This window comes from Macaca nemestrina, chromosome 5 (assembly GCF_043159975.1).
Source record: "Macaca nemestrina isolate mMacNem1 chromosome 5, mMacNem.hap1, whole genome shotgun sequence".
NCBI classification, from domain to species: domain Eukaryota; kingdom Metazoa; phylum Chordata; class Mammalia; order Primates; family Cercopithecidae; genus Macaca; species Macaca nemestrina.
In genome coordinates, this window is record NC_092129.1 from 115,753,484 (window position 1) to 115,777,363 (window position 23,880).

Here is a 23,880-nt window from a genome sequence, read left to right on the forward strand (position 1 = left end):
AGTTGCCTGCTCGATGATCAGTGGTGTTGACAGAAACTGGAGACATGAGGACTAAATACTTATTTTTTTCCAAGCACAACTTGTGCTTTTAAAGAGACTTGGGGGATTTGAAAAGCAAAGAACACTTAATTTAACATTCGGTTAAAAATTTTTTTGACTGATTTCTTTAGTAATTACCTCAGATCAATATAACTAACACTTCGACTATGCTTACTATGAGACAGGCATAATTCTAAGTGATTTATGTCTTTTAACTTATTCAATCCTCAGAAAAGCCTATGAGATAAGTACTATTTTTATTCCCACTTTATAGATGAGGAAACAGGCACGGAGAGGTTAAGTTGCTTGCCTGAAGTTACCAGATGCATGGCAAAATCAGCTTCAGACCAGGCCACTGAGCTTAGCGTTCATGACTTCAGATCCACCCTTGCATGCCTTAGTAGCTCAAATCATAGCTCCACAGGATGTTTTTCGGTTGAAGTTTGCTTGCTGAATGCTGATGTTACAAGACATATTGAGCAATTATTTAAAATGTATGGAACTTTGGTGGTGGGCATTTAACAAAAGTCTGAGTAAAGCTGGTAAAGGCAAACAAATATAACATAAACGCATACAGATTCCTGGATCTTACCCCAGACCTGCAGACTTACAATCAGAGGGCAAGGGGCTAAATAAAGATAGGGAATGGGGAGATGGTGCTGGGGGGAGGATATCTAGTGCAATGTATTTCTAAAGAACTCAGGGGATTCCTTTCTCTACCAGTGTCTCCCAGAAGGGTATTGCTGCAATTTGGGCTGGGCTAGTTCTTTGTTTTCCAGAACTCTTGCACATGGCAGGGTGTCTCACATCTATGACCTCCATCCTGCATGAACATCAGTAGTCTCTCCACAGTCACTGGGACTGCACCATGGGAATGCATCACTGGGAATGCATCATGCATAGCTGAGAGTCAGTGATAGAAGGTCGGCATCTTTTTGAAAGCCCAGATTGGCTCCTTCTTCTTTGTTTTTGTTTGTTTGAGACAGAGTCACACTCTGTTACCCAGGCTGGAGTGCAATGGCAATCTCAGGTCACTGCAATCTCCACCTCCTGGTTTCAAGAAATTCTCCCGCCTCAGCCTCCCGAGTAGCTGGGATTACAGGTGCCCACCATGATACCCGGCTAATTTTTGTAGAGACGGGGTTTGACCATGTTGGCCAGGCTGGTCTTGAACTCCTGACCTCAGGTGATCTGCCCACATCAGCCTCTTAAAGTGCTGGGATTGCAGGCATGAGCCCCTGCACCCAGCCCTGATTGGCTTCTTAAAAAGAGATGAGTTGGCAGATGTGTCTGAATTTGTTGGGGGATATATGTGGCAGCACAGAGCATCCAAGATAAATGTACAGCCTTTGGTTATGGTTCATCGTATTTTTTTTTTTTTTTGAGATGAAGTCTAACTTTGTCGCCTAGGCTGGAGTGCAGTGGCGTGATCTTGGCTCACTGCAACCTCCACCTACCAGGTTCAAGTGATTCTCCTGCCTCAGCCTCCTGAGTAGCTGGGATTACAGGCACCTGCCACCATGCCAAGCTAATTTTTGTGTGTTTAGTAGAGATGGGGTTTCACCATGTTGGTCAGGCTGGTCTCGAACTCCTGATCTCAAGTGATCCACCCGCCTCGGCCTCCCAAAGTGCTGGGATTACAGGTGTGAGCCACCGTGCCCAGCCAATTCATCATTTTTAATGGTAGGATTTTTCCTCTATTCCAGTTTCTTCTGATTCTTTTATTATAAATTGGAACTCTTGTTGTCATGGGGTTTATAAATATTAGCAACTGGGAAGAATGGCCTTTTCCTACCACCCTCTTTGCCCATATCTGAGAATACAGTTATCACCATGGCTGTTGAAGACTAAGAGTTTTAGCATTTATTTAGCACACTTGTGGTTACCAGTGCCATGGGTAACCCATTTACACCTGAGGTTGCAACTTTTTGAATTTTTACAATCAGAGCTTGGCAATGACCTTGAGCAGCAGGATATAAATAACTCCCACATGCATAATTACTCCCTGAGGAATGTGTTTAGTCTGTGTTTTCAGAGATAACTGTTTATATCTTGATTATTTATGTTCATCTTAGCTTAGTAGATGAAACTCCAGAACTTAGAGAAAGAGTATGCATGTTCTTAGAAGACAAAGAAATCACATGAATGGGTATCAGAAAATCTTGCCCTAACACCTTGTTTGTAACTGTTTGGTCACTCTTGGGAAAATAAACATTATCGTTTTTCACAGTGAGGTGATTTCTGTAAAATCACCTGCATTTAGAATGGCCAAGGATGTATAAGATAGAAGTGAAATAAAAATGAGGAACCACATGCTGTCCATTTGTGCAGTAACAGGGGAGTAAATGCTCACAATTTTACTGATTCTTCCCTCCGTGCTACGTATGCTGGGCTCTTATGGGTACACAAGTTCAGCAGAGCAGGCTGTGTATGTGGGTCTCTGAGCTGTTCATTCATATATATTACCAAGGGTCTGCCACTGATTGGAAAGCACTTATAAGCTACAATAAGAACTTAGAAAAGACAGAGAAAATAAGAGTCCAGCAGAGAAAATCTTTGTTATTCACTGGAAAGATAATTAATCCTCCCCCAAATAAATAAAAGATTATACAGTCTCTTATTTTAATTTAGCCCTTTTGTTTGTGGAAGAGAAAAAAATGTACAATAATCATCTTTGTTTTGGATAAGATAGCATAACGGTTCATTTATTTAGAAATGAATACTTGAGAATGTGCCAAGAACTGAGCTTTCCCCTTCTGATATTAACTTTTCCCCACCAATTACTGTTAATTGTTCTGTGAATTAAAGTCACATGAGCCCAGTGATATTTATGATGTCAATCATGATGCACTTGAGAAATTATTTCAAAATGCCAACAGAGCAGATATGATGAAGAAAATCTATCTGGAACTTTGAAGTTGCAAAGATGGGGTAGAACCCAATTTTTATATTTATAGATGGATAGAGGAATCTATCACAGGGGCTAGTTCTCATCTAGACTCACATTCTCCCAGCATCCACCCTCATGGGGCACTGCCTCTGGCTTGCAAACTGGTCATGAGGTTAAGGACCAATGCATCATCCCAAAGTCATATACCAGACACAGGTTATTTATACAAAGTTGCTGAAAAATGTTTAAGAACATTTAGTTTAAATCACTTGTAAGTCATATGAAATGACTACCATGAAATTATTGCTAATACTAATTGCTAGATTGTTGTAAATTGGCAAATAGTTCTTAATCCTTTAGAGAAATTCAAAATTCAGAAGGTTTATGGATCTTGACACTTTGTTAAACTTAAATATGAATAAATAGCATGAGTCAGAAGAATCTTATCAGAAGCATTTATAAATAGTAAACATTAATATGGAGTTGTCATTTTACAGAAAAATTAACTTGAAGGACTCCTTTGAGTTTTGTATATACCTTCCAGGAAATGTGATTATTTATCCAATAATGTCAGTGTTCAGCTTAGTTGAACATGCGTTAGAAATAAAATGAGCTAGTCGGGCGCAGTGGCTCATGCCTGTAATCCCAGCACGTTGGGAGACTGAGGTGGGCGGATCACCTGAGATGAAGAATTCAAGACCAGCCTGGCCAACATGGCAAAACCCCATCTCTACTAAAAATACAAAAATTAATGGGGAGTGGTGGCATGTGCCTGTACTCCCAGCTACTCAGGAGGCTGAGGCAGGAGACTTGCTTGAACCTGGGAGATGGAGGTTGCAGTGAGCCAAGTTGCACCATTGCACTCCAGCCTGGGCAACAGAGCGAGACTCTGTCTCAAACAAATAAACAAACAAAAAATTAAGAAATAAAATGAGCTTTTGTCAGATTGTCAGATTGCATAAAATTGTATGAAGTTCTCAGGGAAAAAAGTTGAAAAGTTCATGTGTTTCTTTTTCTCAATAGATCAAAAAAGTTTAGTGTTTCAAATAAAAATTTGAAAGCTTAGAGTTTCAAATGAAAAATTGAAGTGGGTTCACAAAATAAAATTACTTTTGGTGTATCTTCGTTATAAATTCTACTTTCGGAAGTCTGTTTAATCTTTTAAGATATGTTTAGAACAAAAATGAGTAGAAGAAAAAAAGTTTTACTCAGAAACTTTACAAATTTTTACCATCTGTGTCTTTTTGAAGCTGCAGTAGTAATTTAAAGGCAAACATATCTATTCTGTGTTTCTTTTTTCACTCTGTTGAGGTTTAAGATCATTTGCCAGATGTTGCTTTGAAATGTTCTGTAGACCTGAAAATGTATTCTGTGTTCTAGGCACTGTGCAGAATTCCAAATTAATATATAGCAATCCCTCAAGAACACATAATCGAAGTGAGGGCTTAAAACATGGGCACAAATAACCATAATACAAGTTAGGATGTGCTTTAGATGTTGAAAGCGACTAATTGCCATTTCATATACATGTATCAGCTGTCGTTTCTAAACATCTGTAATCACAGTAAAGAGCATTCGAATCATTCAATGCAAGATGAACACAGGATGCTGTAGGCACTATGTATGATGGCCTGTGCCTTCAGCTGAAGGGAAAAAACCTAGGTAGGATGTTATTTTATTTACATAGTAACTAAGCATTTGAATTTTGGCAAAACATCCAGTTGACAATGTTTGTGTTTTTACAGGGCAGTAGAGGAGAATTAGGACCAGTGGGATCCCCAGGCCTACCAGGTAAACTGGTAAGTAAAAAAGTTTCCTTTATTTGCCTTCTACGAAACACAATACATTTTTAAAAATAAGCAAAAGGAGAAAACAATTTACAATTGAATTACCTGTACTTGCTTTCTCTTGTTATGTGAATATGTGGACAATGTAAAGCGGAAATTTCAAATTACAGGTAGGATACCCTCAGAGGGTGTTTTAATCCGTGTGGTTTGTAGCATCCATTTTTAAACCTGGAGAGATGTGAAGTGCTACATTTGGCCTCTCGTTGTCCTTGGAATGGCAGAAAACAGAGTGAATGGTGCCTTTTACTTCTTGTGCAGTGCTTGTTTACACAGCGAGAGGAGCAGCTGCGCCATTGCAGGCAGTGGGGGTGGCGGGGGCTTGACTGAAAGAGCCCACTGTTGCCAAGGAGTGCAAGGGGAACTGAGGACCTCAGGATGGAGTGAAGGCTGGGAGAGCATTGGCCCCTCCCTCTTCTCCTGAGAATATGAAAGAGAGGCAAACCCAAGAAGCAGAGTTCAACCCACTGCAGCACGTTTATTTTAGACACAAGTCAACACACCCAAGGTTGTTTCTGCCTTCCGTGCTTTCAGTGTTGCAGTGACAGTAACACCGGGGACTTTGTGTTTGTTTTCCAGGGTTCTCTGGGTAGCCCCGGCCTCCCTGGCTTGCCTGGGCCCCCTGGACTTCCTGGAATGAAAGGTGACAGGGTAAGAGCTCCAGCACTCCAGAAAGTTCTTTATTTGGAAGAGTGATTTCTACCATGTTGAGAAACAAAGCTTGCTTTTGGCCCCGTGGAGAATTTTCTAGAATTTATCATAAAGAGCTATCAAGAAAGGTATTTTAAATTACTCAGAGTTGAGATTAAGAAGCAAAGTCTATTAATATAATTTAACAGAAGGAAAAAAAACCTGAGAAAAGTAAAAATTTCCGTTGTACGCACTTTCTATTTAGCCCTCAATTTACATTTACACTAGTCAAATTTTATGAGGATGTGATCAGAGAATGCCCCAAGTTCCAGAGACTCTTGGAAAATTGTGACCTAAGGTGGAAACTTAAGTTTTGGTCCTGATTCTTGTTGGGTGGTGGGGAGTGGGAACGTCCTCTCCCATCACATTATCCATACTTGTGCTTATCCGCCCACCCAATAAGGTTCACTTGAAATTATATAAACAGTTGAAAATACTGAAAAAGTATTATATTTTATTTATTACAGGGTGTAGTCGGTGAACCGGGTCCAAAGGGTGAACAGGTCAGTTCTATTATTTAATTGGTATAAAATGCAATGTTTGATATGCACCATTTCACAAGCAAGGGGGAATGGCTGGTTTATGGATGTTAATAAAACCATGGAGGCTAACAGTTTTTCTCAATGTGTTCATAGTGAGTGAAACCTGGTGTTGAGTTTGGTCCGCGGCAATTGTTTACTATTTTAACAAGCTGGAGCTAATTATGGCTCTGCCTCCAGGACTGCACACTGTCTTTCCTTTGAGGAGGGTGGCTCTGTCTCTGGCTCACGGAACTGGTTTATTCATGTCTGATGGAGCCTTCCACAGCCACATTAGAATGTTTTAGGTTTTTCTTGATCAAGACCTCAGCAAATAAACTGTTTGTATGAATTAGACTCAGTCCTTTCTCTGGGTTCTTCTTCTACTGTGAAAGCCCTATTTCAAGGGCTAATGATAAAATTGTTGAATATGGTCATTTATCCTTCATTCTAGCTGAAACTCAGCCTCACCTTCTGGCTTTCCCCAGGCTATTTTCTGATTGGGACTAGCCACTGACAGCTAGATTGGAAAGCCGCTGAGAGCATTTTGTATTTCTGCATGATTCTGGGAACACTGTGGGCACTTATGAATGCTTATCAATGTTGACTGGTTAAAATTGGGCAATGGGACTAAGAATTTTAAAATGTAACCTTTTATCTTAATTTTTAGGGTGCCTCTGGTGAAGAAGGTGAAACAGGAGAAAGAGGGGAACTTGTAAGATTTTTTTTTTCTGGTTAATGATGAAGCCTTACTAATTTTGAACTGTGTTAGAAGTGTGTGTGTATATATATAAATTCTTATTTTCTGGACACTGTTACCCTCACTGCCTTCTTTAAAGGTTATGATGTTTCTCCTATCAGTTAACAAAAGTCTCCCAAGACTGCAGCCAAGATCAAGTAAAGCAGAGAGGAAACACTGCCAAGTTGATAGATCTGGCTTTAAACTTTTGGAGAATAAAAGTGTTCCCTTACAGATGGTGAATCCTCTGTGGCTTTATGTCTAGACATTCAAGGTGATTCTTACATGACTATAGAAAGTCTATGAATAATAGTGCTCTATCATGAAAACAATATTCAAGTTTTATTATGGTTAGAAAACTGTGACTCACAAATCTGACCAAGGGTAATCTCTGTAGTCTAAAACCCTCCGAAGAAGTGACCTCCATCTCCAGAGGAGGCTGCTGCCTAATCTCCAGGAAAGGAATACAAATGAGAACAAGTTCTCTCCACTGCTGGAGCTGCTTGGTTTGCAGGCTCATCATTATGGTTTTGACACAGACTAATGTGACTTAATGTGGAAGCTTATGTTTTGGTCTTTTGGGGTAGTGTAATAGATTTTACAGAAAACAGTTTCAGAGAGCTTGTAGGGCAGGAAAAAAAATTCTAGTAATGTTGTTTTATTCTTATTTTCAGGATTTAGAGCTAATATAAATGTAACATCTAAATTAGTCAAAGCTTCCCAACTATTAAGTAAATTCATAAGAGGATTATTCCGGTTTCATCTTCTGCTAAAATTGTTCATTTTATAGGGTCATGTGATGTTTTAAATCATTGTTTTGTAGTGGAGGTAAGCTGATATGCCAACACGAGCTGAATTTATCTCTAGCATTAGTGGTAGGAAATTTTCAAGGTTTTTTTTTTTTAAAGCATAAAATCATGCATATTTGGTTTAGTAGACTTTTGGGGATGACTTTTAAATATTGTTTGAATTACAAAAATGAAGTTGTCAGGTCCAAATGTCTGTTGTGTTTTATAAGAGAATGCTATTTTAATATCTTTTGCCTTCCATATTTTTAATTCTCGACACCTAGCATTTGAGATCTGGATGAAACCCTGGAAAGCTCTGATTCAACCCTTTTATTTAACAGATAAATTAGCCAAAGGCTGGGAGGTTACATAGCTTACATAGCTTACAGAGGGTCACAGAGTTAAGCAGTAGAGCTGAGATTAGAATCCAAAATTGGAGTCTAATTTTTTTTTGCAGTGCCAGAGTTAATCTGTTCATGGTTTTCTATATTTTAGTAGCACAGTAACTTTTAAAGTTTTTTCAGGAAATTATCAAATGCAAACACGTTGTTCTAACATAAATTTCTTTTATTGATTTAGGGAGATATAGGATTACCTGGCCCAAAGGGATCTGTGAGTATGGTGAACAGTAATGGTATAAAAAATTAAAACTATTAATAAAGCTGTAGAATATATAATGCTCAGCTTTATGAAATCATTACATAACATTCAATTCTTTTTTTTTGAGACGGAGTCTCGCTCTGTCGCCCAGGCTGGAGTGCGATGGTGTGATCTAGGCTCACTGCAACCTCCACCTCCCAGGTTCAAGCGATTCTCCTGCCTTAGCCTCCCAAGTAGCTGGGATTACAGGCATGCACCACTATGCCTGGCTAATTTTTGTATTTTTAGTAGAGATGGGGTTTCACCATGTTGGTCAGACTGGTCTTGAATTCCTTACCTCAGGTGATCCGCCCACCTCAACCTCCCAAAGTGCTGGGATTACAGGTGTGAGCCACCACATCCAGCCAACATTCAACTCTTAAAGGACTTACTTTCATGGAAATAAATGTCTAAATTTGTCCCTTACGTAATGGATTAATCCAATAGAAAAATACCTCATAACTCTGTAAATGGATTTACCTTTTGAACTAACTACTCGAAAGGAAGTGTTTTTTTTTTTTCCCCCATATTGTAAATGACTCAATAAGTGTTACATGGTAATACTCTAATGTCCTCTCCAAATGGGTCATTTTTTTTTTTTTTTTTTTTTTTTTGAGACGGAGTCTCGCTCTGTCACCCAGGCTGGAGTGCAGTGGCCGGATCTCAGCTCACTGCAAGCTCCGCCTCCCGGGTTCACGCCATTCTCCTGCCTCAGCCTCCCGAGTAGCTGGGACTACAGGCGCCCGCCACCTCGCCCGGCTAGTTTTTTGTATTGTTTTTAGTAGAGACGGGGTTTCACCATGTTAACCAGGATGGTCTCGATCTCCCGACCTCGTGATCCGCCCGTCTCGGCCTCCCAAAGTGCTGGGATTACAGGCTTGAGCCACCGCGCCCGGCCCAAATGGGTCATTTTTAAAGAACTGACTTGTGCTTTTGGTGTCAACAGTATAACTAAATTTCATTGGCAGTTATACCATTGAAAAATATTTCAGTAATTGTCTTAATCTCTGATGTGTTCTAGATGGGGAAGTAAGATAGAGGAATAATGCATAAGAAAATATAACAGAGAATTATTAGAAGTAGAAAATGATCTTGTTCATTTTTGTCATTTTATAGAAACTAAACTGGTGTCCTTAGAGATTAGATGTATTCAGAATTATAGAATCACTTAGTAGGAAACCTGAGATGACTTACTAATTGGAAATGAATTCACATCTAAAACCATTAGGAATTTAAGAAAGTATGAGGAGAAAAGATGAAGCTCAGATCTCAATCTCAAATGCCACTACCGCCAGCTTCCATCAGTTTCCAAGTCCTTCCTGTTTCTGGAATCTCCTCAACCCTTCTCTGTCCCTGTCCAACATATTATCCTCATGGCAGCCAATGTCATCTAGATTTTGAAAAAAAGATAAAACCTCATCTCCTACATACCTAGAACTTCATCCATTTACAGTTCTTTTTACATGCTGTTTAACACCTTGTTCTGGTCTCCTCTTCCTCTTAGCTACCTCCTACTTAAGCACTTAGATCTATCCTCAGCTGCACTTTCTCCAGGAGGACCCAATCAGACTTGGCCACAATGCCTAGCCTTGGGCTGTTTGCAAACCGCAGAGATGAATATTATTACTTTGTATTAACTTACCTGCCTCTAAAAACCATGTCTCAAGTTTCAAGTAACATTTTTATGCCTAAGAATTTTTAATAGAAATGGTCAAAGGTTGAGAAAAATTTAGAGTAAACCTTGATTGAGTTTAGTAATAGAAATCCTACTTCACTATCTAGAAATGGTAATGTTCAATAGAAAGAATTCAAGCTGTAACAAAAGAAAAGTTAATGAACCGTGCAGTGACAAGAATAAATTAATTGCATTCAAATTTGCATATAATATTAGGAATTAGCCCTTGATTCATCTCCTTCCCCACCTGTGTCTTACCTGACACTGCCCAGGTAATATGAGTGAAATTGAAGTCTACTGTCCCAGAATCCGGGGAAATTGTTACTAACACAAAGACTTTCACTTTCTTCATTGATTTCAGCATAAACAAAGTTGTGAAGTAGGCGATGTCTGTAACCTGATTTCTGGTTCAGTATACCACTCCTCAGTTGAGGAATTCTTTCCCAAAGACCCAGGGTCCTGGCCATATTGGCCCTTAATCTCTTCATTAGGAAGTTCCCATCTCTTATTGTAGCAGTATTTCAGTCCCTACCAGCAGGATTATACACTCCATTGTGGTCTCCTTTGTTTTCTGTCAGTTCTTCAGTATATTTCTGAGTTCATTTTGTCGTCTCTTCCGGGTTCTTTTAGAAGTTGTTGGCCACGCACGGTGGCTGATGCCTGTAATCCCAGCACTTTGGGAGGCCGAGATGGGTGGATCATCCAAGGTCAGGAGTTTGAGACCAGCCTGGCCAACACGGAGAAACCTCATCTCTACTAAAAATACAAAAAATTAGCCAGGTGTGGTGGCACACACCTGTAATCCTAGCTACTCGGGAGGCTGAGGCAGGAGAATTGCTTGAACCTGGGAGGTGGAGGTTGCAGTGAGCCAAGATCGCGCTATTGCACTCCAGCCTGGGCAACAAGAGCAAAACTCCATCTCAAAAAAAAGAAAAAAAAAAAAAAAAGGAGTTGTTACAGTTTTGCACCCTAGGCACCTGACAATGTTGCAGCCTTCTATATAGGATACCTTTTCCTTGTCCTGCTGACAGTCTTTCAGGAAGTCTTTTAAACCATAATTTCTTCATAGAAACTATTTTGGCAAGTTGACTTAGATGAATATCAATTTCTTTTGCATAAAGAGAAATTGGAAAAGCACATTTGCTGAGCTTTATTTGGATGTGTCTAGTAAAAGCATTGCTTCATCACCTTCTTCAGTTTAAAGTATTTGTTTGAAAGAGCCAGGTTTTCTAGATAAACGATGCATATGAAAAAGAAGCAGGATTAAATTGCTTTACAAACATTCATATCTTGAACACTAGCATTCCCTTGCTACCTTGTGTTCTTTTATCTTCTCATTCTTATTCTGAACAGCTGCAGTACATTAGAGCTATTCTGCCACAAATTCTACCAAAAGAATTTAACAAATTTTTAGTTTAACAAAAAGTGAATTAATTTGGTCTCTTTTAAAACATTTATCTTAGATGATTCTTTTGAATGCTTTTAGTGGTCTGCTTTCAGCTGAAAAAAAAAATCTAACTTGTGTTTGCTTTTATGCTAAGGAAACACATGGTTTACTTTTAACTTCTTTAATATTTAGATTTTTTTAACTTCCTTGATACTTAGATAAGTTGTAACTTTCTTTGGTCAAGATTTTTTTTTTTTTTTTTTTTGAGACGGAGTTTTGCTCTGTCACCCAGGCTGGAGTGCAGTGGCATGATCTGGGCTCACGGCAAACTCCGCCTCCCAGGTTCACATCATTCTCCTGCCTCAGCCTCCCAAGTAGCTGGGACTACAGGCACCCACCACTACGCCCTGCTAATTTTTTGTATTTTTAGTAGAGACGGGGTTTCACCATGTTAGCCAGGATGGTCTGGATCTCCTGACCTCATGATCTGCCCGCCTCAGCCTCCCAAAGTGCTGGGATTACAGGCATGAGCCACCGCGCCCGGCCTGGTCAAGTATTTTAAATGCAGCATTTTAAATGCGGTATTTTAAATGCATTGATTTAGTTTAGTAATTCCTGGATATACATGGCATCTTCACATTCTCTAAAAAAAAAGTTATAAGGGCTAAATAACTTATGTTCTTGGAAATATCTTTATTTTATGCTTGCTGCATTATTGATATGCAAAGTAACGTATTTTGTAGGAATGCAGGGGCTTTTGTGTAGCCAGGAAATGTTAACAAGCTTATTGAAAACTAAGTTACTCTTAGAGAGTGACTTAAAGTATTAAGTGACTTAAAGTATGTAGTTTTTTTAAAAAAGTAGTATTCCAATAAACATTTTGCAAGAATAACTATCCCCAAAAGAAAGATGATGATGATGATGATGATTATTATTATTATTTTGAGACAGAGTCTCACTAGGTCACCCGGGCTGGAGTGCAGTGGCGCAATCTCTGCTCCCTGCAACCTCCATCTCCTGGGTTGAAGCGATTCTCCTGCCTCAGCTTCCCAAGTAGGTGGGACAACAGTTGTGCACCACCATGCCCGGCTAATTTTTGTATTTTTAGTAGAGATGGGGTTTCACCATATTGGCTTGCCTGGTTTCAAACTCCTGACCTTGTGATCCGCCCGCATCGGCCTCCCACAAGTGCTGGGATTATAAGTGTAAGCCACCGCACCCAGCCAAAAGAAAGATATTTTGAAAGTTAACTTGAACTAGATTTCTTTTTTTTTTTCTTTTTCCTTTTTTTTTTATTTTTATTATTATACTTTGAGTTCTAGGGTACATGTGCATAACGTGGAGGTTTGTTACATATGTATACTTGTGCCATGTTGGTGTGCTGCAACCATCAACTCGTCAGCACCCATCAACTCGTCATTTACATCAGGTATACTAGGATGTGTAAGTTGTGTGGCATTATGTGTCTTCACCTTGCGGTGAAGGTTTTGTAACCTCTGAAAGAACACCTGTTAGGATGCAGAATGCAGGAAGCCCCAAATTTCATGTAAGTGTTTGTATGAGTATGAAGCAGGCACATTCTTTATGCTTAGCCCTGGTTTGATAGTGTGCAATTGTGTTCCAGGCAGGTAATCCTGGGGAGCCTGGCTTGAGAGGGCCTGAGGGAAGTCGGGGGCTTCCTGGAGTGGAAGGACCAAGAGGACCACCTGGACCCCGGGGCGTGCAGGGAGAACAGGGTGCCACCGGCCTGCCTGGTGTCCAGGGCCCTCCGGTGAGTGGTGGGCAGCTTCTGTGGTTTCCCTTTGGAGGCTCCATCCCACTGCAGCAGGGCTGTTCTAGGCATCAGCTTCTCAGCAAGTTCTCTTGTAAATCCAGCCACCTGGCTCCTTGCAGAGTCTGTCAGTTTACAACTTAACAATGTTCTCTTTATGATTTTGTGCATAATCTGCCTTTTTTTCTTTTCTGTCGCAGGGTAGAGCACCGACAGATCAGCACATTAAGCAGGTTTGCATGAGAGTCATACAAGGTAAATAAATCACAATGGTTTGACTTTTTCCACCATCAACTCTTGTTTCTTAAGATTTTATTCTTGCAGATATGCAAGGGTAAACAAGAGTGACTTTTGGTATGCCTTAAAGACAGGATATTTAGGGTAATATTAATGCCAATTCTGTCTTATCCAACTATTGGCATCCACAATAGTATATAGTCCATAGCCTCAATGTAAAATATTACCCTTCTGGTTATCCTGCCCCCCCCTTTTTTTTTTTTTTTTTTTTTTTTTTTTTTTTGCCATGGGGGTTAATTTATAACAAAGTGCACACACACACACACACGCTTTTTTCCTTTGGAACACAAATTCTTAGTTGTCTCTCCCCTCCTTAAGACCCTACCACTTAGTGTGTACCTAGCACTGACCTAGGCTTTTTCTACGTTTTGTGAGAAGTACATGACTGACTCCATGCCCATAAGAAGCATAAGGACATTATCTCCATTCATGTACACATATGTAAAAAAAAAAATCAATAACCAGCATTTACCAAAATTATGACACATTTTCATACTTGTTAACCCTTGTCAAAATGTATCTGTAACTATGGCAATTGTTATTTGTTTCAGAATTGGTCTAGTTACAAAAACACACAGAAAATGAAGATGTACAAAAGCACCCTATCGCTGAGGAGTTCTGTCACATTGAAGCCTACAGTTAGTGATAGTATTCTGGTGTAGCTAACTTTGTCATGAAGAGATACTCTTTTGTATGCTCACTAGACAGTCTAGTTTGTCTAGGAGACTTAAGAAGTTTTCCAGAACCAAATGGGAACGAAATGTTCACTTCTATATTTGAAAAGCAATATAGGTCTCTTCATTGCAGACATTTTGTCCCGAACGTCTATTTTAATTTTAAACATTACATATCTAAAAAATTATGATTCGATGCAAACTCTTCTTATACAAGCAAATTTAGAATACTCACATTTAAACAATTTAAAAATGTTGGGTAGAAATTTGTTTCCATTTCATTTTCTCCTTTACCCTCTAAGTTTAAAAAACATTACATGAGAATATTTCCCTTAGAATGTTTTCATGGGGAGATTTTCTTGTAGGCCATGGCTTTCATGGGTGATTCAGAATCTATTTAATGGTTCTTGGAAAAGCCCAGTTATTAATTTTTAAGACTAACTCTGACCATTCCCAAGAAACAAGTTATTTTTAATGTTTGCTGTCTATTTCAAGCATGGAAAAAACTTCTGAGAAGGAGGATTTATAAGAGGCTGTGACTCCTGGGGATATTTCAGTTTATATAATATCTTCAAACTAAGAACATGAGGCGAGGTCTCAAATGGTGTCTGAATATTAGTTCTGGACGATGTCTTTGGCTTTTAAAAACTGTCTGGATATCTGCTTCCACCTATGTTAAGAAACTCATTTGTCTTCCCATCCTGGGTTTTCAGATACCCAGCTGGTATTCAGACGACATCCTTCCAGAACACCATTCACCCCAAAGCCTTAGTTGAAGATTTTTGTAAATCCCAGTCCCTGCTACCTCCATTCCTGCGCCCTGACTCTGTCTCAGAACAACAGGACCAAATATATCCAGGGAGAGCTGCATCAAACAGCACCAGCAAAGCTTCCTGGCAGAAAGCCCACAGAGAAATTATCCAACTTTATTCATGTCTTACCACCAGTTTTGAAGATCTGGTGACACGTTTAGAAAAAAGGCATCTGGAATACTTCTCTTTTCATTAGAATAACTTTTATGTTTCTGACACTTCTGGGTTGTTTTGTTTATTCTCTTTCAGAGCATTTTGCTGAGATGGCTGCTAGTCTTAAGCGTCCAGACTCGGGTGCCTCTGGGCTCCCTGGAATGCCTGGTCCTCCTGGTCCCCCTGGCCCTCCTGGAGAGAATGGGTTCCCAGGCCAGATGGGAATGCGTGGCCTTCCGGGCATTAAAGGGCCCCCTGGTGCCCTTGGTTTGAGGGGACCTAAAGGTAAGTCATCTTGCCCACGTGGAACCAAAGAATACAACCTTTTTCAGATGTATAATCTGTATCAGGCTCAAGGAATTTATGTTTTACCAATTTCTGAATATCCAGTGAGATAAGATGTATTATTCTCTTTTACAACAGTGATGGTGAAGATTCAAAAACTGTTATATAATATTCTCTTGTCCCTGCTATACCACAACAGTAGACCAAATACTAGAATTAAAGTCCTGTGTCTTTTAGTACTGATCTTTTTCGATTACACTCTACCTCAATCATGGTTCAAAACAAAGATTATGGGATCTGGTAAATGATCATTCAGCTTTTTTTTTTTTTTTTTTTTTTTTAAGACCTTGAAGTCATTGTCGAGCTCCTCTAACATGGCAACCATGCTTAGGATGTTTGTATTTGTTATTTAAACTAACAAAATGTGTTAATAGGACATAAGAAAAACATGAATTGGAGCTTCCTCCTCTTTTAAAATATTACATTGGATATTTAGTTTTGATGGGATTTTTTTCAGCTCTGAAATACAATCTAATGTAATTTCTTCTTTAGTACGTAAGATAGTTTGTTCCTTCCATTTTTATTCAAAGCAAGTTAAGCCCTTGCATCCAGTATTTTGCAGAAGAACGGGGCTATGAGTGTGTTAGGTACTCAGCAGGACTGGTGGAAGAACTGGCTGCCTCATTTGGAGTCTGGTAGTTGAGGGGAGTAAGTACATCAGCTTGGAGTGTATATGCCCTAGATACTTTACAGAGAGGACTAAATAAAGTGAGTAGTTTCTATGTCATGATGAGTGACTGACATCTTTCTGGGGAACTTCAGAAAGACATGGCATCAGAAACAAGAGAGGGATTTTTGTTTTCTTTTTTAAGTACTGCGGTGCTCCAATTAGGGATAAATATTATGGTATGAATGGTCAGAGGGCAAGCAAGCCGCCTTTTTGGATCTATAAATGAATTGCTGATGCAGTTGGCTAACTAGACCTTCAGCTGGAACAATTTATTTAATTACATTTTTTTTTGGTGTGTTCAGAGCTTCATGTTAAAAAAATGGGGTCTAACTGAGACCTCTTATAAGGCTGGCATGATTTCAAAGCTTTGGGAGGCTAGACAAAATCAAATAGAGTGCAGACTGAGGGTAGAGTTTTTCTTAAAGAGAACTGAGCACTTTCTTTGAAAGAGTCACGTACCTATTCATGTTTGTCCTGCTTTACTAGTTCAGGAGCTCATGCCTTAGGTGCTCTCTCTATGGTTAGTCTCAATTCACTCTGTAAATAATTTCTAAGAAACTCTACAGCCTTAGGTAGATTGTTGACTTCGTTGGATCTGTTGTGCTGAAGTGGCTGGATCATGATGACTCAGACTTTCCTGAGTTCACTTTAGGGTAGTGGTTCTGAAAGAGCTGTCCCCGGAGCAGCGGTGTCACCAGGGACCTTGTTAGGAAAGCAGATTCTCTGGTCCATGCTGGGTCCACTGAATCAGAAACTCTGGGCTTGAGGTCTAGCTGTCTAGTTTAACAGGCCCTCCTGGGGGTTCTGCAGCACCTGGTGTGGAGCAATTGCCCATTTTCCTACTGAAAGGGAATGCGTTATGGGGCCTACAGACATCACAGCCCTATTTTCTTTGGTTAACAGGAAGTCTCCTTGGGGCAGAGCTTAACTGTGTTTGAGCCAGTCACAGAACTCTTCTTTAAAAAATGAAAATGCCAATGTCACTTGCTAAGCGAAGACAGTCTAAAGCTGCCTTTGTCAGCCTTGCCTGCACACTGGAATTGCCTGAGGAGCTTAAAACCACTGATGTCTGGATCCCATTCCCAGAGATGCTGATTTTATTGGCCTGGGCATTGGGATTTGAAAATATTCTCCAGGTGATTTGACTGTGCAGCCAGGGTTGAGAACCACTGGAAACAATGGTGAATTGTTTGGGGAAGATTTAGCAACAGTGACTTGTGGCTAGGTTGGCTTGGGTTGGCTCTAGCAGATGAACCTCAGTTTGAAAGAAAGAAAAATAAATTTCTATATTTGGAACCTGGAAAATGTCTCTAGCACTAAGTTCATTCGTCAAACATAGCTTGATCATATGAGGTATTTCCCCTTAATTTTTCTTCAGTATTCATGACATAATCTATAACATGAAGTGATATAATTCTTTTCTCTTTTCCAAAGGATTTTTTTTCTCCATCCCTTTCTCGTTATCAGATTCCTTTAAAGCAGTGTCTTCTCTCAGTTTAACTTCGGAGAATTTGGGGTGGAGGTAGGGAGGGGTAATTAAATTTTTAAAATCAATTAACACTGTCATACTTTTGGAAATGTATGATTTTAGGCAGCTGGATTAGATTCTTCTTGTCCCACCACATACATTAACAGTAGTATTTATTAGAAAACATATAACTTTGTAATATCCAAAGGGTAACAGCTGAAATTTCCCTGAGAATAAACATTCCACCATTTTGAAACTTAAATTTTCAGTCAGTTAGAGGAGAGATGTATTTCAGTATTGCTTGTTGGCTTTTTTCCCCATCCCTGGTAAAGAAGGGATGGTATGAATCTTGCTCTACCATCTAGCCACTTTGAGAGCCTTTTTCCAGAGAAACTGCTACATAAATAACAAACAAGTTTTATTATGAATGCTTGAACAGTTCAGCCTATGTCTTAGTCACTGTTTTTCTCCTAGAAAATACTCTGAAGAACACAGTAGAACATTTTCAATAGGAGCTAGTAGAAATATGCCTCAAATCATAGTCAAAGCTTAGGTTATGTCTATAATTTTTCTGTTTTTCACTGACATGCTTTATACAATACTATACAAAAATGTTAGGGCCCAGGCTCAAAACCTGAGAGATATCTAACTGGCCTTATGTTCACTTTGCTTGGTATTACATTGGTCTTTTGTGTCATAAATATTAGTTTAAAATATTCACAGTTTTGATTAATTTTAAGTCCCTTTGAGTAAGGCTGTATATTTTTAGATATTTTAGTGTGAATCAAACAGACACTGCAATATGTAAATGAAAGTCTGAGAAAACACACGTGTCATGATTATGACTAACACCTTTCTCAGTGATAATCTGTTTACATGGAGATAGAGCATCAATGATAGCTCGTGAATAAATGAAATAAATAGCAACTATAGAGCAATGAGAATTTCCACTCATTTATAATGAGCTGTTTTTCTGCTCAAGCTGTGTATTTTTCTCTGTACATTATCTAAAGCTTATTTTACAAGCTCTTTATGCATATTTTTTGACTGAGGAGGATAACACAGCTGGACCTTTAGTTCGCTGAGCTGGTTTTTGTACATCTCAAAAGAAGACATGACCAGGGTTTAAAGTAGTAGATTAACCTTGTCGATGGAACCAACCTGTATGCCGGGTTTGCTGTGGCGTGGCAGTTTGCCAAATGGGCTCTGTTTTGGAGCTCATCTTAAAACTTGTTTTTCTCTGACTGATAACCAAAGACATAATCACAAGAAAGACACTGGTCTTATTCCTTGAAGCAACATTAAAAGTTGGTGTGGCTTCATGCTAAAATGTACAAACAAGTTTAGCTTTTACTATCAGTGTAAAAGCCACACTTTAATTTATAATGTTCATCTCATGTCTTCAGAAAATGTGGCACATTTAGAGAGTCTGTTCTCATTTCCAGCCTCCAGAATTATAGTGATACGACACTCGAATTACCAAGTTAACAAGAATGCTTATGCCATTAGTTTATAAGATGTTAATTGTCATATCTTCCTAATATTCCATATTGATGATGAGTGTTAAAAAAAACTAGCTTATATAAATATGAGTTCAACCTGAGTTCAATCCTTCATAGTATTTATATAAATTTAAATTGTTTTGAAATGTGGTGAAATGTAGTTGATCATAAAAACATTCACGTAAAGACATTCACAGCTAAAATCAAAGTATGGTGACTAAATATTCACTTCAGAATTAGAGATCTTTGACTATCTGAGTGCAGACGGTTATACAGATATTTTTTCTATTTTTGTTGTGTACATGACTTTGTTTTTAAAATTAGAACAAATTTGACTTAATGTTGAGTGAGGCTAAGTTGATACAAATGTTTGGGAAAAAATGGTCTGGATAGAATTTATTGCAAGGTGCCATTGCATTTTCTAACAGCATAATAGAATAATGATATACTACTGTACTACCGGAATAATGGGATAATGCCTTCAGCAAAGAGCAGCAGACGCCATTTAGGACCAGTTAACTAAGGCAACAATGCATTTTGTTAATGAGCCAAGTTGCTGGGTTTGGTATCTTTAGGGGCTGGGATAATTAATGTGACTTTGTTCCGTCCCCGCTAAATCCCCAATTTCAATCAACTGTCTTGTAAATGTCTTGCAAATTCACATGGTTCATTGCAATCCAAAGTATGTTCCCCATAAACAATGAGTCAGTAGTGAAATGTAGACACGGTGACAACACACTTTATGTTTTTAAGATTGATTAATTTATATTTCATAATACTAAATTTATACAGTTCCAAAAATTAACAACGTGTAAAAAAAGTATTTAGTGAAGTTTCTCTCGCATCCCTGCCTCCTATCTGCCTAATTTCCTTTCTCCTTCCCACTAGGTAATCAATACTATTCTTTTCTTACATATCCTTATAAGCAATTCTATATAAGGATACATGAATATGTATTTTTTCTACATCCTTTTAAAAATGAATCATATTGTTCTTTAGCAAGTGTTCTGGAACTTGCCTTTTTCACTGAACAGTATGACATGGAGACCATTCCAAAGAGCTTCCTGGCTATTTCTTCACAGCTGCATAGTGTTCTGTTGTGTGGAAGTTCTGTAATGTATTTAACCTTTTCATGGACAGAGATAGTTTCCAACCTTCTGCTGTTATAGCAGGGCCACAGTGAACCCCATTGTAGGTATTTCATTTTTGTATAAAATAGCAGCATATACTCCGTCTCTATGTCTATGATAAATTCCTAGAAGTAGAACTGCTGGGTAAAAAATTTTGATAGCTATTGTCAAATTACCCTCCAATGGGATTGTCCAAATTTATACTCTTATCAGCAATTCATGACAGTGCATTTTCCACAGACTTGCTAGTATATGTTTAATTGAACTTTGGAATTTTTGCCGATCTTATAGGTTAAAATAGCATCCTTTTCTTTTTTTTTTTTTTTAACAATTTGCATTTATTTTGTTATGAGAGTGAAGTCAGGGAATTTTTCATATTTTTAAGAGCCATTTTTACTTCCTTTTAGTGACATGCCTGCTCATGTATTTTGGTTATTTATTTATTTTTTTTGCTGTTATGTTGTTGGCCTTTTTGTATTGATTTTAGGAACTTTACATATTTTGCATCTTAATAAAAAGGCCAATCTGAGGTCATAATTCTCCCTTGTTATCTTTTGATTCTTAACTTACACTTAAATACTTGATCCATTTGTATTTTATCCTGGAATAGGGTGTGAGGTATAGATCTAACTTTTCTTTACTCACTTCTTCCAATTCCATTTACTGAATTGTTCAACTTTTTCCCACTTTAAGACACCACCTTCATTATAAACCCAAATCCTGTATGTATTTGGGCCTACTTTTTGGGCTTTCTATTCTGTTTCACTGGTCTGTGTATTCAGAGACCAACACCACACATTTTAGTTGATTTAATATCTGGTCAAATTAATTCTCTTCATGTTGCTTTTCTTTATGGAGTTTTGTGGCTTACTCTGGCTTATGTGTTTTCTACATAAACTTTAGGATCTTCTTTTCTGATAAAAAATGGATTTGTATTTTTAATAAGATCATGATGAAAATTCAGCTTGGGGAGAACTGGCAACATTTTATGATGATGTCATTTCTATTTAAGAATGATTTTCAAGTCTTCTGGTGTCCTTTAGAAATGTTAAACCTTTTGTCATGTTGGACTTGCCTATTTCTGATTAGTTTTATTCATCGTTGTTTAATATTTTAATTGTTATTATAAATGGTGTCTTTTTTACTATGTCTTATTACTGGTTGTGTTAATATATGTAAAATTATAATTTCCATTTATTAATTTTGTACCCTGCTAGTTGACTGAATGCTACTGTTTGTAGTAGTTTTTGAGTTAACTTTCTAGAGTTTTAAGATATATATTCATATCTCCTGAAAATAGAGATAGTTTTAATTCCTCAAACCAAATGTTATATAATAGTGATAAAGTAGGTGTCTTTATATTGTTCTGATTGTAGTGGAACTAATTCTTGTGTTTTCCATTATGCATTATGCTAACTTTTGGGTTAAGATAGATTTATTTTTCATGTTTAGGAAGTGGCCATTGGTTCTTATTTTATTGAATGTTTTATCAAGAATGTGTGTTCAATTAAGTCAAATGTCATTCCAGTATCTGTGAATATAATAATTTGATTTTCCCCCCTTAGATCTATTAATAGGATGAACTTGATGTTTGCCTTGCTGCATACTCACTACAATCTAGTTTATGGCAATTTCATGACCTTTTGGTTTCTGAATTTTAGATTTGCTTAAAGTTTAAAGATACGGAAGTTTATTTTTATAGATATGCAGAAAAATAACATTTCTTTAATGTAATGCAGGTGACTTGGGAGAAAAGGGGGAGCGTGGCCCTCCAGGAAGAGGTCCCAAAGGTTTGCCTGGAGCTGCAGGTCTCCCAGGTAAGTGTGCTGTATAGCTGAGAGGAGGAGGTAGCCAAATTGGTAGCAAGTCGACGGCCTGAATTGAATAAACTTTTAAAATAATTTTTATTTGATCACTTAAGCATATTAATTATTCAGAATGGCTAGCACAGATTTTTCAAGACCAGCTTTAGTAAAGAATGATCTGTAAATCATATCTGTATTCTTTGTCAGAAAATAGATATCAGGACTTGAAATACTAATTTCCTTAAATGCTTCAAGAAAAATAGTGTCAAGGTCCAGGCACAATGCACTTGTTATAAAATTCTAAATACATTGGATCCTATCTATTTCTAAAGCAGGTGATAGTTTCCTTTTTTTTTTTTAATCTAAAATGCCAGAGCAGTAGGAAAATTAACCAGTTTTTAATCTCTTGCACAAAAAGTAACCGAAATTTTATTTTAAAAGCTCCCCTGACAAACACTCTCCAAAACCCCACATCCACAAAAAAAAAAGAAAGAAATAAAGAAAGAAAATACAAAACTGAACATTCCTACTCATAACCACTAAGAGCCACACGCAAGCCACACATCACAGCTGTGTCAACTGAGGTGACAGGGTAGCCCCTGTGTGAAGGGCCCAGAGTCTGTCACTGGGCCTTCTGTTCTCTTTATACACTGGCTACCCTGTCACCAGAGTCCAGGCTGGAACACACTCATCCCTTGAGAAATGACTTACAAGCCCAAGCACAGAGGCAGCATAGCAGGGCCAAAAGCCAGTTCAGTTTAAGGGCATGAATGATGCTCAACTTTCCAGCAAACACTCTCTTATTGTGTGGAGGCAGTGGCTTAGGAAGGCCCCCAAAGCCCTAGGGCTCTGTTGCTGAGGAGAATTGAGATGATATTTGCTTCCACAATGGTTTGGGAAAACTTGGTTTAGGGAAGTTTAGGAAAAGAAATTACAATTTTCAAATTCTGCCAGAGGCTGATGTATTTAATCACAGCTATAATTGTAGCCAAAAACATCATTGCTTTCCAATTATCCATTTCATTGCTTCTGGGGATTGCGTTCTCATTAAAATATTTTTTTTAAAAAACATGAATGTGTGGAGATAACTCAAACACTGCCTTTCTAAAACTGATTCATGGGCTCGTCAGAATGTTTTCACAAATTGATAAATTTTTATAATTGGAAATGGAAGATTTATGATTAGAAATGAAGGGAAAATCTGGCTTAAATGGGATTTAGAGAAGATTTTAATATGTGGTAAAGCTTGGATTCATTGATTGGTGTTTAGAGGAGAGGAAAAGGAAATAGAATTTACTAAAGGTGTTTGTCTCTGTCACCAGTGGTAGGAATAGGAAGTTTTGAGGCTGATAACATATTATCATCACAATTTACTTAACTATCTATATATTTATGAGATAGCCTAATAACTTCTTTTCTCATTTTATTGACAAATCACTTAACAGTTCTTGAACCAGTGACTTGCACTATTGGCAACATTTTCCTTTATTGAAAAAGTATTCTGGTTTCTAGGGATTCTTACTTTGAAAAAAATCTATTGGTAAGCCACATTTTCAATGTAAAGATGAGAAGATGGAGGAAGATCAGCTCCATGTGTGCTGTGTCCCAGACTGTCAGAAGCACATTATCTCCCACCTGCAGTAAACCATTTTCAGGAGCCGAGTTGATGGGGGCGCAAACGGGGTGCCCAGCCTGAGGGGCTTCCCTGATTGCTTTTTAGAACATCAGACCATCCACGTGTAAGCAAATTGTGAGGTAGGACAAGATCATCATCTGCAGCCCTCCCTGGGATCACTTATAAACAAAATGATTAATTTCAGCTGATCTTGGATTTGATCTTAAATCTGAATTGTTAAAACATTTTGTGCACTCCCTTTTCCAGGGGACTCTTAATAACTGTCCTTTCTGTTTTCCTTTTCCTTTCTTCCTTTGGTCGGTCCTTGCCCCTCTTTTCCTAGGATCACCTCCAAAATCGTCGCCCTCCTCTGATCTCTCCCCATCAGCTCTGATTGTCTCTCATCCTTCTCACCTCCCAGCTTACTCT

General features: G+C 38.3%; 1 protein-coding gene across 10 annotated transcripts in view; it reads left to right on the top strand.

Moving 5' to 3' along the window:
• Nucleotides 1–23,880, top strand: part of LOC105479481 (collagen type IX alpha 1 chain) — a 176,470-nt gene that overhangs the window by 144,740 nt on the left and 7,850 nt on the right. For all 10 annotated transcript variants that reach the window (XM_011737468.3, XM_071096903.1, XM_011737469.3 and 7 more), the window contains 9 exons: nt 4,675–4,728; nt 5,353–5,424; nt 5,931–5,966; nt 6,652–6,696; nt 8,088–8,120; nt 12,834–12,980; nt 13,181–13,235; nt 15,013–15,201; nt 21,771–21,848. In XM_011737468.3, coding sequence (XP_011735770.1) covers nt 4,675–4,728; nt 5,353–5,424; nt 5,931–5,966; nt 6,652–6,696; nt 8,088–8,120; nt 12,834–12,980; nt 13,181–13,235; nt 15,013–15,201; nt 21,771–21,848 — 709 coding nt within the window. The remainder of the gene's footprint in view (nt 1–4,674; nt 4,729–5,352; nt 5,425–5,930; nt 5,967–6,651; nt 6,697–8,087; nt 8,121–12,833; nt 12,981–13,180; nt 13,236–15,012; nt 15,202–21,770; nt 21,849–23,880) is intronic.